Consider the following 19,196-nt stretch of genomic DNA (forward strand, 5'->3'; position numbering starts at 1 on the left):
AGAAGTGTTCGGTGAGAGAAAGGCAGGTTGAGCAATGAAGAATAGTAGAGGAAAAGAGGTCCAGGGCGAGGGATCCTAAGAGGCTCCATGTGAGTAGGCAGAGGCCAATAGAGAGTGATAGGAATAACGTGTTTCAGTAAGGTTGGCTTCTTAGTGGTTATCAACTGTTCCGCAGAAATTGAACGTAATTAACAGAAAATAGATGTTGTGGTGGCAGCTGCAGAGAAGTACTTCGGTGTACAATATTTTATTGCAGAAGAGTTACAAGCTGTGTTGAATGATAGCGTCCCGTCTTCCCAGGCTGCCGGCCTGGTGTAGGATCTGATAGGGCCAAGTAGTGCAATAGTGGTGAGGTTTTAATGGGTGTAGAGTTAAGGCCTCTGCATGTTTCCCAGCTGAAACAGTTCGGTAGAGTTCGTGCTTATATTATGACAACATTTTGTGACTTTTTTTAGTTTTGGACTTCGGTGAAGTTTTTTTCCGGCTGTTCAGGCAGACAACATTTTTTCTTGAGGCATGCCAAAGTGATAGGTCAACACTAGGGATTCTTCAATAAAGTATTTGTTGTCATTCAACGAGACAAAGTTTTCATGCTATTTTTTTCATTGAAAAATACCGCACCAAACATCTTATTTAGATGTAAAATTGTGCGACTAAGCTCTCTTAAGCAAAAACGTCAAAATGAATGACCAATTTCTTGTGTTATCTTAGATTAATTCTGACAATTTTGAGGAAGTGTATACTGGCTATAGCATCTCTTGTTTTTAAGCAAAGGTCTTTTAAGGGAGTATGGGAGCATACTCCTTCGGTTCAGCTAACGTTAGCCTGAGTTGAGCTAGGTGCCAGCAGGCTGACACATTTAGTTGGTAGGGCTTTTTATTTAAAAAAATCTGTCCTCTCTTTGTCACAAAGTGTAATGAATTCCAGAACAGTAGGCAGAAACACAGGGCTAGATAAGAGAAATACTGGCCTCACACTCCAGTACAGTAGGTGGCGGTGTAGGCACCTTTCATTTGGTTGCGATCCGCCAATTCATATTTAAAGAAGAAGGAAGTCCTGACAAAACCTCCCAGATTCCCGCAGACAGCGGTTGTTCCCATGTTCTAATCGTGTTTACTTTGTAATAATGTGTTTGGTTTTATTAACGGGTATTTGAGACGATAATGCTGGATAGTCGCAGTCATGCGGTTCACACGGGACATTTGCAGGCTGTTGGGGCTTGGGAGCGGTAAGAAATCTCCACTTTTTCCCAACTCTTCGAACTTTCCTCCATAGTCGGCAAACACTTCACACCCTGGTTCGACCCCAGCCTGTATCACAACTGGCCGTTATCGGGAGTCCCATAGGGCGGCGTACAATTTGGCCCAGCGTCGTCCGGGTTAGGGGAGTGTTTGGCCGGGGTAGGACGTTATTGTAAACTAAGAATTTGTTCTTTTAACTGACTTGCGTAGTTCAATAAAGGTTAAATTAAAAATAATATTTCGCCTTAGAACTGGGATATTAACAATTTCAGGGAGTGTTTGTAACATGTGCCAAGTTACACGGGTAGAATAGCTACTTTGTAACAAAATTCGGCTCTTTTGCTGCTTGTTGATGATTAGAAGTTGAAATGCATTAAAATAATAGGGCGACACATGACGCTGTCCAGCTAGCCTTTTTTTTGCTACATTGGTCTAATGTGGTGGTCGACCGAGCGAAGGAGGCAAATCTCAGTGGTAAATGTTGGTTTGATTCGATATTCGGACCTTCAAACTTAAATCGCTGGCGAACGGTTTGAGCTACATACCTCCGGGTTGGTTCTTTATGAAGGAATAAAGGTGTACAACATTGCACAGGTCTTATTTTCTCGATTCCGATCTGAGTTTCATAATCTCACACAGCAACCTTGTAAGGCAGCCTCGAGCACTGTCAATGAAACTAGTTAGGGACCGTTAATAAAGTGCATTATGACAATATTACATTTTCAATAGCTGTTACACCATGTGACTTAGCAACCTAATTGTAAACAGTCCCTTTTTCCTTACATAGAGGCAAGTTGCACAACCTTTTAGTTTTCTCAAATATTCCTACATTTTTATTTATACAATCACCTAACATTCAATAGCTCTTTGACCATGTGACCTAGACAACACAAACCAACACCCCTTAGTTTTCTCATAAAATGATTCCTACATAAAAAAATGTTTTTTAATAAATACAGCACTTACAATTCAATAGCTATTTGATTACATGACATAGGCACCTTTAAACAACTTTGTATTGTTTACAGGGTAAGGGCACACATCGCACAGCCATTGGTTTTCCCATAAAGCACCCAAGTCTCTGACTCCCTCAGATCCACGCACCAATAAGATTTTCTTCTCTGCAAAGTTGAACCACCAGGTTTTGTCCATTCTCAAGTGTTGTGTTGGAACAGTTTGTGAGATTGTCACCTCTTACCTGGACTACTGAAACACTCCTCTCTATAGCCTCTCTGTCAACCCTCTTCAATGTGTTCAGAATTCTGTTCAGTGCTCACCCTGAAAGCTACATCGTTTTGGTGTTACTGTTAAGGCTCAATCTTTTTGCATGCATTCTGATGGGTTGGCAGGGGAAGGGCAAAATATGGTGTTCTCCCTCTGGGTCTGATGTTATGGTATAAAATAAGACTTGACCGTTGGACTTTATGCTACTTTTCACTATTGTGTACATTGTCTCAAAGGTTTAATAGCATTCATACTCGTTGTTGGTTTCTCTATCCTTGAATCCTTAATTTTACACCAATGGAAACTGAAACTTCCCTACATCCACTCCAACTCCGATGCTCACCTACAAATCTCTCAATTTCCTGGCTCTTTCTTACCTCTCTGACATGCTTCACAGCTAAATCCCCTGTCACTCACACTACTCATCTGACTCTTGCTTATCACCCCCAACACCAGACTCATGGCCAATGGGGACCTGCAGTGCCTTGAGCTCTGCTGCAGTCCTTTGAAATTCCTGGACCATTCATCACTCCATTTGCGTATTTAAATCCAGACTCACAAAACATCTCTTCAGACAACACCTACAGTGCCTTCGGAAAGTCTTCAGACCCCTTTACTTTTCCCACATTTGTTAGGTTACAGCCTTATTCTAAAATATATTTAATCAATGTACACACAATACCCCATAATGACAATAAACTGAAATATCACATTTACATAAGTATTCAGACCATTTACTCAGTACCTCGTTGAAGTACCTTTGGCTGCGATTACAGCCTTGAGTCTTGGGTGTGACGCTACATGCTTGGCACACCTGTATTTGGGGAGTTTCTCACATTCTTCTCTGCAGATCCTCTCAATCTCTGTCAGGTTGGATGGGGAGCGTCGTAGCACAGCTATTTTCAGGTCTTTCCAGAGATGTTAGATCGGGTTCAAGTCCGGGCTCTGGTTGGGCCACTCAAGGACATTCAGTGACTTGTCCCGTAGACACTCCTGTGTTGTCTTTGCTGTGTGAATAGGGTCGTTGACCTGTTGGAAGGTGAACCTTCGCCCCAGTCTGAGAAGCAGGTTTTCATCAAGGAGCTCTCTATACGTTGCTCTGTTTCTTTGCCTCAATCCTGACTAGTCTCCCAGTTCCTGCTGCTGAAGAACATCCCCACAGCATGATGCTGCCAACCATGCTTCACCGAAGGGAGGGTCCCAGGTTTCTTCCAGAAGTGACGCCTGCCATTCAGGCCAAATAGTTCAATCTTGGTTTCATCAGACCAGAGAATCTTGTTTTTCATGTTCTGTGAGTCTTTAGGTGCCTTTTGGCAAACTCCAAGTGGGCTGTCTTGTGCCATTTACTGAGGAGTGGCTTCCATCTTGCCGCTCTACCATAAAGGCCTGATTGGTGGAGCGGTGAGGTGAGGTGCTGCAGAGGTGGTTGTCCTTCTGGAAGGTTCTCCCATCGCCACAGAGGAACTCTGGAGGAACTAGAGGAACTCTGACAGAGTAACCATTGGGTTCTTGGTCACCTCCCTGATCAAGGCCCTTCTCCCCCGATTGCTCAGTTTGGCCAGGCGGCCAGCTCTAGGAAGAGTCTTGGTGGTTTCAAACTTCTTCCATATAAGAATGATGGAGGCCACTGTGTTCTTGGGGACCTTCAATGCTGCGGAATTTTTTTGGTCCCCTTCCTCAGATCTGTGCCTCGACACAATCCTGTCTCAGAGCTCTACGGAGAATTCCTTTGACTTCATGGCTTGGTTTTTGGTCTGAAATGCACTGTCAACCGTGGGATCTTATATAGACGACAGGTGTGTGCAATACCAATCAATTGCATTTATCAAAGGTAGACTAAAATAAAGTTGTAGAAACATCTCATGGATGATCAATGGAAACAGGATGTACCTGAGCTCAATTTCGAGTCTCAAAACAAAGGGTCTGAATACTTATGTAAATAAGGTATTTCTGTTTTAATACATTTAAAAAAAATGTTTTAAACCTGTTTTCACTGTCATTATTGGGTATTGTGTGTAGATTGCTGAGAATAGATTTAAAAAAAAAAAAAAAAATTTTTTTTTTTAGTATAAAGCTGTAATTTGGTAAACGTCAAGGGGTCTGAATACTTTCCGAAGTCACTTTGTCACCCTCCACTCAGCCCCCAGTCTCCCATTTCTTGCAAGAACCCAACAAATATATATTACTCCTGTGCTAGCCTCTCTACACTGGCTTCCTGCTATAGATTATTTAAGGTTTTACTGTTAACCTATAAAGCATTGCATGAACTTATTCCTACTTATCTCTGATTTAGTCTTTCCCTACATAATGTACCTACACGTACGCTACGTGCACAAAAAGCAGGCCTCCTTATTGTCCCTATAATTTCAAAGGAAACAGCTGGAGGCTGGACTTTTTCTTTTATGGAATGGTCTGCTGATCCATGAGAGCGAAGCAGACTCGAACCTCAACCTTTAAGTCTTTACTGAAGACGCATCTCTTAAGTAGGTCCTATGATTGAGTTGCTCAGGGGTGCTAAGGTGAACGGCAAGGCACTGGCGAGAGGAACCACCCTTGCGGTCTGCCTGGCCGGCTCCCCACTCTCTCCTGGGATTCTCTGCCCCTGACCCAATTACAGAGACCGAGTCACTGGCCTGCTCACACACTCCCATGTCGCCCCTATAAGGGCGCATCACTGCATGCTAGGCTTTGTTCACTATACTTTACTTCCTTATGCGGGTTGAGTCTCTGACATAATCTTCCTATCTGGTTTTTCGCACCCTAGGGCTAGTGCGTGGGGGAGAATTTCCTGGCTATACTTGATCTTGTCTCATGGTAGTAAGTTAGTGATCTGCTGTTTTCCCTTGAGTGGTGTGGGGGCTGTGCTTTGGCAAAGTGGTGTTTATCCTGCCTGATTGACCCTTTTCGGAAGTCATTTTTAACGGGACAACAGTGTTGCCCAATTCCCAGTATCTATTATGCAATAGCCTATGTGCCGGTGGGCTAGGGTCAGTCTGTTCCTCTTGTGTACTGTGCAATCTTAGAGGACAATCAGAGGGAGCATGCCCATCTGTTTCTCCTTACACACACATTGATTGATGTTGTTGTACATTTCTCTTTCTTGGTAGAACACTTTGCCACGCTTTCTACCCAGAACCAAATGTGATTTTCCTATAGGGACAAGCAGATGTAGACTATATGTTCTACTTAGCACTTTTTTCCTAAGAGTATACATCAATAATTCACTCATTTGCCATTCAGTGTGTTGCAGGAATTATGTAGTTTGTCAAATGTTTTGCTGAATTGAATATTTAAATCCAATTTCTAGTGGTTTATTGCTCTTTCAAGTCCTTCCATAGTTTGATAATGAAAGGCATTGTGGTTAATCTCTTCTATTACTCTGACTCTATAGACTCCAGAAGTTTAATGTTGTGATGATAAATGTGTCCTATGATTTCACCGGCAGCAATAGATGCATCTTTTTTCTTTCTGAGTCAAATACTTTTTATTTGATGCTAATGTACATCCTGATTTATCCAAACAGATATTGAAGGATGACAGAAATGGGTACTAATGCTGGCAGCTACAGACTTGACGTATACGTTTGGACAGAGGGGGAGATGACTGAGTCAGATGACTGAGATCCCGTTAACGGGATCGATATGACAACAGCCAGTGAAAGTACAGGTTGCCAAATTCAAACAGAGATCTCATAATTAAAATTTGTCAAACATACAAGTATTTTACACCATTTTAAAGATAAACTTGTTGTTAATCCCACCACTGTGTCCGATTTCAAAAAGGCTTTACAACGAAAGCACACCATCTGATTATGTTAGGTCAGTATCTAGTCACAGAAAAACACAGCCATTATTCCAGCCAAAGAGAGGAGTCTGAATCACTAACCTTTGATCTTCATCAGATGACACTCATAGGACTTCATGTTACACAATACATGTATGTTTTGTTCGATAAAGATCATATTTATATCCAAAAATCTTAATTTACATTGGCGCGTTATGTTCATTAATGTTTTGCCTCCAAAACATCTGGTGATTTTGCAGAGAGCCACATCAATTTACAGAAATACTCTATAACAGAAATATACTATAATAAACATTGATAAAAGATACAAGTATTATACATGGCACTTTAGATAAACTTCTCCTTAATGCAACCGCTGTGTCAGATTTCAAACAAACTTTACGCAAAAAGCACACCATGCAATAATCTGAGTACGGCGCTCAGACACAAAACAAGCCATACAGGTACCCGCCATGTTGTGGAGTCAACAGAAGTCAGAAATAGCATTATAAATATTCACTTAACCTCTAACGAGCCTCTACCCCGGATCCGGGAGCACCCCCCCCCCCCCTACACTGATTAGCATCGCTAGCATAGCGTCACAATTAAATAGTAGCATCTAAATATCATTAAATCACAAGTCCAAGACACCAGATGAAAGATACAGATCTTGTGAATAAAGCCACCTTTTCAGATTTTTTAAATGTTTTACAGGGAAGACACAATATGTAAATCTATTAGCTAACCACGTTAGCAAAAGACACCATTTTTTTACTCCAACAGTTTTTTCCTGCGTCAGTAGCTATCACTAATTCGACTAAATAAAAATATATATAGCCACTAACCAAGAAACAACTTCATAAGATGACAGTCTGATAACATATTTATGGTATAGCATAGTTTTTTTTTTTTAAATGTGCATTTTTCAGGTATAAATCACAGTTCTACATTGCAGCTGCAATCTGAAATAGTGCCGACGCAGCCAGAACAATTACAGAGACCAACGTCATATAACTAATTACTCATCTTAAAACATTTCAGAAAAATACACAGCGTACAGATATTGAAAGCCCAACATCTGGTGAATCCAAACAATATTTCAGATTTATTAAATGTTTTATAGCGAAAACAAAATGTAGCGCTATATTAACATAGCTACGCCAGGCAGAACCAGCTGGGTGCCCACGACCAGTTCACATGCACGACAGATATATGAAATAACATCGTAAATTGGGTCTTACTATTGCTGATCTTTCATCAGAATGTTGATCAAGGTGTCCTTTGTCCAGATGAGTCCTTGTTTCGATTCAGAATGACAACTTTCCCACTTCATTTAGCATTGGTACTGGTCGAGTGGCACGGATCTCTCAAACGAAAATAAAATCAGAGAACGGAACACCGCAAAACTCCCGAAAAAATTCAAATAATCTGATTAAACTATATTGAAAAAACATACATTACGATGATATGGTCACATGTATCAAACAAAATTCGAGACGGAGATAGTTTTCATCCGTAACGGCAGCAAAACAGTAGACAATCGCACCTCCAAGTCGCGCGATTCAGAGAACCGGAAGTTGTCGGTCACGCCAAAGAAATAGGTCTTATTTCACGTCAGAACAAGATAAACAAAAAATTTCTCCTCTGACGTCCTCTTGACACCCAGAGGAAGGCGAATGAAGTGTGTTTCGGGTCATAGGTGGCGTGACCATATATAGGCAGAGCGTTGAAGCGAGCATAGACATCTTGCATTCTACTTCTTGGTCAGGGAAAGTGCTGTCAAATGACTTGTGTTTCTCTCAGAGACAAAATTAAAACGGTTTTTGAAACTAGAGATTGTTTTCTATCCAATGGTATTAATTATATGCATATAGTAAGAGCAATAATTGAATAAGAGGCAGTTTAATCTGTAGAGTAAATTATGCTAATGCGAAAACAGCACCCCCTGTATTCTCAAGAAGTTAACTTTGATCTTCATCAGAATGCATTCACAGGAATCCCAGTTCCACAATACATGTTTGTTCGATAAAGTCGATAAATGTCCAAATACCTCCTTTTTGTTTGCACGTTTAGTTCAAAAATCCAAATTCATGACGCGCAGGCCAGACAAAAAGTCAAATTCCATTACAGTTCGTAGAAACATGTCAAACAATGTATAGAATCAATCTTTAGGGTGTTTTTAACAAATCTTCAATAATGTTTCAACCGGAGAATTCCTTTGTCTTTAGAAACTAAAAGGAACGCAGCTACCTCTCACGGGGGTGCGCCTGAGTGAGCTCATGGCACTCTGCCTGACTCAAACAGCTCTCATTTCCCCCTCCTTCACAGTAGAAGTCTGAAACAAGGTTCTAACGACTGTTGACATCCAGTGGAAGCCTTAGGAAGTGCAATATGACCCAATAGACACTGTATATTGGATAGGCAAACCTACAAATCTCAGATTTCCCACTTCCTGGTTGGATTTTCTCAGGTTTTTGTCTGCCATATTAGTTCTGTTATACTCACAGACAACATTCAAACAGTTTTAGAAACTTGAGTGTTTTCTATCCAAATCTACTAATACTATGCATATCTTAGCTTCTGGACCTGAGTAGCAGGCAGTTTACTCTGGGCACCTTATTCATCCAAGCTACTCAATACTGCCTCCAGCCATAAGAAGTTAAGTGTGCACTCGGACTAGGGAAGGAATTCTTGCCTGGGTCCCTAGTCATGATATGGCTGGGTGGGGACCTGGGAGTGAGCTGTAAGTACAGTATGTGATAAGTCAACCAGCTCTTCAGACCTCCCTTCCCAGAACATGTTTGTTGACTTTGTCCATGTTCAGCAATTGTAGGGCTGTGACGGTCTTGCAATTTGAGGTTATGGTAATTGGACAGGCAAATGTACACGGTAACCGACGTAACAATTTTGTTTGCACACTTATTTACATGGATGTGCTTCTTAATAAAACCTATTTGAAACAAGCCATTACACTTTGTTATTATCATGGAATTTCATTGTTATTACTTAATCAATAAATTAAAAAATGTCAGGTTGGAGAGGAGTTATGGCATTTTCTTATTGACAACATTAATTGTGTGATTTAGAAAGCTTATTTAGAACGGCAAGTTTCGAAAGACGCAACAATCAGCATTTGTGCTGGCCACTTTTTTTTCACAAACTATTTACCCAAACAGTCCTTACAAAGTTATGTCCAGAATGTGAGCAGTTTATTTGTGGATGCAATGTTCAGATATTCACAGAAGTATCTATAGCATAACACAATCATCCAAACCGGAAAACTGTAGGCTACATTTGTACTAGCGCTAACTGAGGAAAGATTGATGCAACATTCTCGGCTGACTAATACAATATGTATTAGCTAATAGCAATTTCTATTTATAATTGATCACATCACGGGTGAGCTAACCATTGAACGAAATAATTGAGGAACACTTTCTAGAAATGAAAAGTAATCCGACGATTAGTTTCAGCGCGCCGTTATTCATATCCCACTATTCACTTCCTGAAGTTCTCAAAATTTGTGACTTACACACCTCATTTTGTTATAGCATCTTTGGTCCGACAGATGATTACGTGAAACCCAGAATGCATTGTATGTCAACACACATGGCTCCACACACAGCTGGAATTAGTTCAGCTCATCATAATGAGAACAACCTTCAAAAAAGTATTTTACACACACATATGCCCATTAGAATCTATGCAAGAATCGGAATGCATGATTTATCACCGTTACTTGAAAACGTGAATAAAAAAAAAGTAATTATAGCAATAATTACCACACAAAATAGTGTTAGTGATTTATTCATACAAATGGCGTGTGCCAGCAGTCAATCACGTAACCTCTCACTCCCACTCTGAGCCATTCAGTGTTGTTTATGTACAGTGGGGCAAAAAAGTATTTAGTCAGCCACCAATTGTGCAAGTTCTCCCACTTAAAAAGATGAGGCCTGTAATTTTCATCAATTTATCACTTCAACTATGACAGACAAAATGAGAAAAAAAAATCCAGAAAATCACATTGTAGGATTTATGAATTTATTAGCAAATTATGGTGGAAAATAAGTAGTTGGTCAATAACAAAAGTTTCTCAATACTTTGTTATATACCCTTTGTTGGCAATGAGAGGTCAAACATTTTCTGTAAGTCTTCACAAGGTTTTCACACACTGTTGCTGGTATTTTGGCCCATTGCTCCATGCAGATCTCCGGGTTATATTTTCTCAGGTTTTCGTCTGCTTAAAACGTTTTGTTATACTCACAGACAATATTTTGATAGTTTTGGAAACTTTGGAGTGTTTTCTATTCTAATCTGTAAATTATATGCATATTCTACAATCTGGGCCAGAGAAAATGTCCGTTTACCTTGGGAATGATATTTTAAGAAAATAAAAAAGTCTGACCCCTAGCGTCAAGAGGTTTTTAAGAACTGCAGTGCATCTCTTCCTCATGGACTGCACCAGATTTGCCAGTTCTTGCAGTGAGATGTTACCCCACTCTTCCACCAAGGCACCTGCAAGTTCCCGGACATTTCTGGGGGGAATGGCCCCAGCCCTCACCCTCCGATCCAACAGGCCCCAGACGTGCTCAATGGGATTGAGATCCGGAATCTTCGCTGGCCATGGCAGAACACTGACTTGCAGTGTTGCAGGAAATCGTGCACAGAACAAGCAGTATGGCTGTTGGCATTGTTATGCTGTAGGGTCACGTCGCCTATGGGCCCTTCCTGCAGGAAGGGTATCACATGAGGGAGGAGGATATCTTCCCTGTAATGCACAGCATTCAGATTGAGCTTGTCGTCTCGGCAGGCAGTCTGATGATGTTGTGACACGCCGCCCCAGACCATGACGGACCCTCCACCTCCAAATCGATCCCGCTCCACAGTACAGGCCTCGGTGTAACGCTCATTCCTTTGATGATAAACGCGAATCCGACCATCACTCTGGTGAGACAAAACTGCGACACGTCAGTGAAGAGCACTTTTTGCCAGTCCTGTCTGGTCCAGCGATAGTGGGTTTGTGCCCATAGGCGACGTTGTTGCCAGTGATGTCTGGTGAGGACCTGCCTACAACAGGCCTAGAAGCCCTCAGTCCAGCCTCTCTCAGCCTATTGCGGACAGTCTGAGCACTGATGGATTGTGCATTCCTGGTGTAACTCGGGAAGTTGTTGTTGCCACCCTTTACCTGTCCGCAGGTGTGATGTTCGGATGTACCGATACTGTGCAGGTGTTACATGTGGTCTGCCACTGCGAGGATGATCAGCTGTCCGTCCTGTCTCCCTGTAGCTCTGTCTTCGGCGTCTCAAAGTACGGATATCGCAATTTATTGCCCTGGCCACATCTGCAGTCCTCATGCCTCCTTGCAGCATGCTTAAGGCACGTTTTTCAGAGTCAGTAGAAAGGCCTCTTTTAGTGTCCTAAGTTTTCATAACTGTGACCTTAATTGCCTACAGTCTGTAAGCTGTTAGTGTCTTAACGACCGTTCCACAAGTGCATGTTCATTAATTGTTTATGGTTCATTGAACAAGCATGGGAAAGTGTTTAAACCCTTTACAATGAAGATCTGAAGTTATTTGGATTTGTACTAATTATCTTTGAAAGACCGGGTCCTGTGATTCTTATTAAGAAATTGATTCCAGACAGGCTACTTAACCTTTCTGAATGGACAAATAGGCCTATAGAGAATCAGTGAACTATTAGTTGAATTGATGTTAAGAAAAATGGACTTCATTGACTTACGGTTTGAGGTGAAGAGAGAACTTAATGGCAAGTCCAGGTTATTAGTGGTGGTGAGTTGACCCCCATCTGTTCTCATCCCAAATCTATCCACAGACATCCCCAAATGCACTGCAAACCTTTTTTTGTATTGAGCTAATTAAGTTTACTTGTTTTGAGTTTATGCATTTTCTGGGTAAGCTAAATCAAGATAATTTCTATTGTTTTAAGATTCTCTTGACTTGTTTCAAGCCTTTTTTAGGTTAAAGTAAGCAACATGATCTGCCAGTGCACTAAAATAATTTGTCTTGGTAAGACGTCAATGCATTCTAATGGTAAGTGGTATCTAGGTAAGATACAAAGAAAAAATTTGCAGTGTGGTGGGCACTTCTACATTTTGCATGAAGCAGAAAAGTGTTGTGTCTTTACTATGGATTAAATGATATGCCATGCTGTTTCATAAAATAAATTCTCTAATATTACCTGATTAAACTAATTATGTAGATGTAATTAACTAGGAAGTCGGGGCACCACGGAAGAATGTTTATGGAGCTGTTGTCTTCCGAATAAACTCTTAAAGACCTGGTAAACTTTTATATCAATAGCAGTCAATTATTAATCGTGACCTTATTCAGTCTCATCTTCACGAACCCTAGCTAACAAGTTTAATCAGCAATACAACATTTGGTTTATTTATTTACTAAATACTTAAATAATCACACAGAATGACATACACAAGATGGATCATACATTGATTACTAATTGTCATACAAGAAAATGTCCCTAGTGGACAGAACCGATATGACGGCTGGTTACACAAAGAAAGGGGGTTGGGTTTTAATGAAAGCGTGGGAAGACTGAGGAACAAAAGGATTGGGTCTCTATCGGACCTCATGAAGCAATGCTATCGTAAATACAGACTTTTATGCATTCTAAATAACCGCCCATTTGGAGAAGGAAAATGCAAGAAATATTTACTTTGAGCTGCGCTTCGATAGATTGGTCGTAGATGGAAGGCTGGGTTGCCCAATAGAGATCTCCCTTGTCCTTTTGAAGAATATATCTTGTGGGAGTACCCTGTCTTAAGAGATTGTCCGTCCTTTCCTAGCCCACGTTTATAGCTGCTGCTGACGATAACTCGACATCAGGATGTATCACTTCTTTAGTGAATAAGAGTTCAAAGTTCATACCAAGTTGCCATACTATAGGCTCATGCTATATTCTGGCTGGTATAGTCACATTCATCCTCCCAGCACGGTGATCGTCACCTCTGTTGCAATTTGCCCTTCTAAACGTCTGGACATCAGTCCTCATGTCATCGGGAACACAATGTTAATTTCTTTAGGTTGTAGTCATTCAACCATTAGCAACCAGAGCTCATGTTGAGGTTGGCTGAGTTCTGTAGTTGATATTAGCCCTTTTTAAACGTATGGACAGCAGTCCTCACGTCATCGGGAACACGGGGTTGACTTTCGTCAATGGGCTTTTGTAGTAGGGGAGAGAAGGGCGTCTTTCATAGTTCACAACCAATGCCTGTTCACTTGGGCGGGGCCACTGAGTGAGCATAGTTCACTTATGAAAATAATTCTCTCATTTAGAAGCTAAAATTACATTGAATTTTTTCCCAAATAGTTTCATATTTAAATTGCACAACAATTCCATGTGAATCTGATAACTAGAATGTGTAGACTTTCCAAGATAGTTTCATCTTATCATCAGTAATAATGTCTGACGACAACTGATCTGACATTCTTTAAGTACCAACGGACACTTTCAACTGGTTGGATTACATAAAGATTGTTCTTTTCCCCAACCTTTTGATGTTACAGTAGTCTCTGTTACAATACTCTCTCTGCCAAAGAGGGCGGAGTTGCAATCTACTGCAGAGTTCTGTCATACTATCCAGGTCTGTGCCCAAACAATTCGAGCTTCTACTTTTAAAAATCCACCTTTCCATAAACAAGTCTCTCACCGTTGCAGATTGTTATAGACCCCCTTCAGGCCCCAGCTCTGCCCTGGACACCATATGTGAATTGATTGCCCCCCATCTATCGTCAGAGTTCGTACTGTTAGGTGACCTAAACTAGGACATGCTTAACACCCCGGCCGTCCTACAATCTAAACTAGATGCCCTCAATCTCACACAAATTATCAAGGAACCTACCAGCTACAACCCTAAATCTGTAACCATGGGCACCCTCTTAGATATCATCCTGACCAACTTGCCCTCTAAATACACCTCTGCTGTCTTCAACCAGGATCTCAGCGATCATTGCCTGCGTGCGTAATGGGTCCGCGGTCAAATGACCACCCCTCATCAGTGTCAAATGCTCCCTAAAACACTTCAGCGAGCAGGCCTTTCTAATCGACCTGGCCCGGGTATCCTGGAAGGATATTGACCTCATCCAGTCAGTAGAGGATGCCTGGTTGCTCTTTAAGTGCCTTCCTCACCATCCTAAATAAGCGTTCCCCATCAAAAGAATTTGAATTAAGAACAGATATAGCCCTTGGTTCACCCCAGACTTGACTGCCCTTGACCAGCTCAAAAACATCCTGTGGCGTTCTGCATTAGCATCGAATAGCCCCCGCGATATGCAACTTTTCAGGGAAGTCAGGAGCCAAAATACTCAGTCAGGAAAGCTAAGGCTAGCTTTTTCAAACAGAAATTTGCATCCTGTAGCACTAATTCCCCAACATTTTGGGAAACTAAAGTCCATGGAGAATAAGAGCACCAACTGCCCACTGCACTGAGGATAGGAAAAATTGTCACCACCGATAAATCTACGATAATCGATCATTTCAATAAGCATTTTTCTATGGCTGGCCATGCTTTCCACCTGGCTACCCCTACCCTGGCCAACATCTCAGCACCCCCTGCAGCAACTTGCTCAAGCCCCCCCCTCGCTTCTCCTTCACCCAAATCCGGACAGCTGATATTCTGAAAGAGCTGCAAAATCTGGATTCCTACAAATCAGCTGTGCTAGCCAAACTGGACCCTCTAAAATGATCTGCCGAAATTGTTGCAACCCCTATTACAAACCTATTCAACCTCTTTCGTATCGTCTGAGATCCCCAAAGAATGGAATGCAGCCGCGGTCATCCCCCTCTTCAAAGGCGGACAAACTGTTATAGACCGATATCCATCTTGCCCTGCCTTTTCTAAAATCTTTGAACGCCAAGTTAACAAACAGATCACCGACCAGTTCGAATCCCACCGTACGTTCTCCACTATACAATCTGGTTTCCGAGCTGGTCATGGGTGCACCTCAGCCACGCTCAAGGTCCTAAACGATATCATAACCGCCATCGATAAAAGACAATACTGAGCAGCCGTCTTCATCGACCTGGCCAAGGCTTTCGACTCAGTCAATCACAACATTCTTATCGGCAGACTTAATAGCCTTGGCTTCTCAAATGACTGCCTCGCCTGGTTCACCAACTACTTCTCAGATAGAGTTCAGTGTGTCAAATCGGAGGGCCTGTTGTCCGGACCTCTGGCAGTCTATATGGGGGTGCCACAGGGTTCAATTCTCGGGGCCAACTCTTTTCTCTGTATATATTAGTTATGTCGCTCTTGCTGCTGGTGATTCTTTGATCCACCTCTACGTAGACGACACCATTTTGTATACATCTGGCCCTTCTTTGGACACTGTTAACAAACCTCCAGATGAGCTTCAATGCCATACAACACTCCTTCCGTGACCTCCAACTGCTTAGAAACGCTAGTAAAACTAAATGCATGGTCTTCAACTGATCGCTGCCCTCACCCTCCCGCCCGACTAGCATCACTACTCTGGACGGTTCTGACTTAGAATATGTGGACAACTACAAATACCTAGGTGTCTGGCTAGACTGTAAGCTCTCCTTCCAGACTCACAATAAGCATCTCCAATCCAAAATGAAATCTAGAATCGGCTTCCTATTTCGCAACAAAGTCTCCTTCACTCATGCTGCCAAACATACCCTCGTAAAACTGACTATCCTACCGATCCTTGACTTTGGCGATGTCATTTATAAAATAGCCTCCAACACTCTACTCCGACTACATCCAGTTTGCTATCACAGTGCCAATAGTTTTGTCACCGAAGCCCCACATACTACCCACCACTGCGACCTGTATGCGCTTGTTGGCTGGCCCTCTACATATTCGTCGCCAAACCCACTGGCTCCAGGTCCTCTAAGTCTATGCTTGGTAAAGCCCCGCCTTATCTCAGCTCACTGGTCACCGTAAACCTCCCCCAACAGGGCAATGACATGTTCATGGATCATGTAAATTATGATATGAAGTAAATTACTTGTTTCTCACAAGTGCATAAGGTTGTGAACTCTGCAAACAACATTCACACTCCTAGAATGAGAATGGTAAGTGACTGTAATATGTGCATTAAGAGAAAATAATGTAACGAAATGACCGGGATTAACTGAACAGTAGGCTAACACATGGGCATTCATAAAAGTGCATTGTGGGCCGAAACTATAGCCAGTCTACCATTCTATTTTGCGGGGATATGAGGGCGGCATTTATTTACATCTTGCCTAGAGTGGCATGTCTGCTAGGACCAGGCCTGATCAGTGTTGATTAGTCTAATAAATTAAGAAAAGATTTGTATCAAATTGTAACAATGTTGGAAAGGATTAGTGCATTGTCCATTTTACACATTACACCATTTATAGGCCTCAGAGCCAGAACAACCTTGTCGACTGCTGTTGAATAATTAGTCAGACAAATCCATCACTTTTAAAGAATACTTATTTACTAGCAAGAAATTAAAACGTGCATTGTCTTAAGTCCATCTTTATTTTTATTTTTTACTGAAGTACAATAGCCTATAGCTCTCTACACCCCTGCGCATCTAGCAGATTTGTTGCTTGAGCAACAAAAGTCTGTTGGAAAGACTAAGTTGCAAAATAATTGCTAATTATCATTAAACACTACCGCTATTAGGTAAAGTGTATCTGCATGAAAATAAAGTTCATAAAAATAAATTCTAAAATGAATGTAGACCTAAAAATTAAAGTCATAGAGAAAAGATGGCTATGTTCTGATACAGCTCAAAGGAAGATTTCATAGAAGGATATGAGGCAGAAACAAGACACAAGAAATTTACACACAGGTTTTGATATTTGCATAGGATCTATATACAGTATGAGTCAAAAGTTTGTACACATACTCAAGGATTTTTATTTGTACTATTTCTACATTGTAGAATAGTAGTGAAGACATCAAAACTATATGAAATAACACATTTGGAATCTTGTAGTAACCGAAAGTGTTAAACAAATCAAAATGTATTTTATATTTGATATTCTTCAAAGTAGCCACCCTTGCCTTTGACAGCTTTGCACACTCTTGGCATTCTCTCAACCAGCTTCATGGGGTAGTCACCTGGAATGCTTTTCCAACAGTCTTGAAGGAGTTCCCACATGCTGAGCACTTGTTGGCTGCTTTTCATTCACTTTGCAGTCCAGCTCATCCCAAACCATCTCAATTGGTTGGAGGATTATGGAGGCCAGGTTATCTGATGCAGCACTCATCACTCTCCTTCTTGGTCAAATAGCCCTTACAGCCTGGAGATGTGTTTTGGGTCATTATCCTGTTGAAAAACAAATGATAGTCCCACTGAGCGCAAACCAGATGCAGAATGCTGTGGTAGCCATGCTGGTTAAGTGTGCCTTGAATTCTAAATAAATCACTGACAGTGTCACCTACAAAGCACCCCAACACCATCATCTCCTCCATGTTTCAAGGTGGGAACCACACATGTGTAGATCATCCGTTCACCTACTATGCATCTCACACGGCGGTTGGAACCAAAACTCTCAAATTTGGACTTATCAGACCAAAGGTCAGATTAACAGTCTAACATCCAATAGCTCGTGTTTCTTGGCCCAAGCAAGTCTTCTTATTGGTGTCCTTTTAGTAGTGGTTTCTTTGCAGCAATTGACCATGATGGCATGATTCACAGTCTCCTCTGAACAGTTGATGTTGAGATGTCTGTTACTTGATCTCAGTGACGCATTTATTTAGGCTGCAATTTCTGAGGCTGGTAACTCGAACTATCGTATCCTTTGCAGCAGAGGTAACTTTGGGTCTTCCTTACCTGTGGTGGTCCTCATGAGAGCCAGTTTCATCGTAGCGCTTCATGGTTTTTGCGACTGGTTTTTGCAGTCACATCTGGACGTGATTGGATGTCCCATAGGAGGCCAGCATCCTGGAGTCGCCTTTTCACAGTTGACGTTGAGACAGGTGTTTTGCAGGTACTATTTAATTAAGCTGCCAGTTGAAGACTTGAGGTGTCTGTTTCTCTAACTAGACACTAATGTACTTGTCCTCTTGCTCAGTTGTGCACTGGGGCCTCCCACTCTTTCTATTTTGGTTAGACAGTTTGAGCTGTTCTGTGAAGGGAGTAGTTGTACAAGATCTTCAGTTTCTTGGCAATTTCTCTCATGAAATAGCCTTCCTTTCTCAAAACAGGAATAGACTGAGAAGTTTCATAAGAAAGGTCTTTGTTTCTGGCCATTTTGAGCCTGTAATCGAACCCATAAATAAATGCTGATGCTCCAGATACCCAACTAGTCTATAGAAGGCCAGTTTTCTTGCTGCTTTAATCAGAACAGTTTTCAACTGGCTAACATAATTGCAAAAGTGTTTTCTAATGATCAATTAGCCTTTTAAAATGATAAACTTGGAATAGCTAACACAACGGTGCCATTGGAACACCGGAGTGATGGTTGCTGATAATGGGCCTCTGTATGCCTATGTAGATATTCTATCAAAAATCAGCCGTTTCCAACTACAATAGTCATTTACAACATTAACAATGTCTACACTGTGTTTCTGATCAATTTGATGTTATTTTAATGGACAAAGAAATTGCTTTCCTTTCAAAACAAGAGTTTCTAAGTGACCCCAAACTTTTAAACCGTTGTTTTAAATAAAAAAACATTGTTTCACCGCTAAACTTACTGTCAACTTTTCAGTTCTGTGTCAAGAGCTTCACTGTCTGTTGCCCAGTTAGTTACTATGGGAAGATGTCAATTAAAAGACCCATCCTATCTGGCCCTGTGCCTTCTCTGAATCGTGGCATTGAACGCTTTAGCAGGATTCTTTCTCTTCACAACTGGCTACTTGATTATTGCAGCTCAATGGGCGTAACATTTTATTGACAATTTCGATGCCTTTTGGAAACAAAACATGTTTTATAAGGATGTGATCCACTCAAATCATTTGGG

General features: G+C 41.4%; 1 protein-coding gene across 3 annotated transcripts in view; it reads left to right on the top strand.

Moving 5' to 3' along the window:
• Window positions 1-1,059: 1,059 nt before the first annotated feature.
• zgc:123010 (uncharacterized protein LOC641500 homolog) overlaps window positions 1,060-19,196 on the top strand; it is a 51,277-nt gene continuing 33,140 nt past the window's right edge. For all 3 annotated transcript variants that reach the window (XM_055929572.1, XM_055929592.1, XM_055929582.1), the window contains exon 1: window positions 1,060-1,228. In XM_055929572.1, coding sequence (XP_055785547.1) covers window positions 1,183-1,228 — 46 coding nt within the window. In that variant the 5' untranslated portion in view covers window positions 1,060-1,182. The remainder of the gene's footprint in view (window positions 1,229-19,196) is intronic.

The sequence above is a fragment of the Salvelinus fontinalis genome, chromosome 1 (assembly GCF_029448725.1).
Source record: "Salvelinus fontinalis isolate EN_2023a chromosome 1, ASM2944872v1, whole genome shotgun sequence".
Taxonomy (NCBI): Eukaryota; Metazoa; Chordata; class Actinopteri; order Salmoniformes; family Salmonidae; genus Salvelinus; species Salvelinus fontinalis.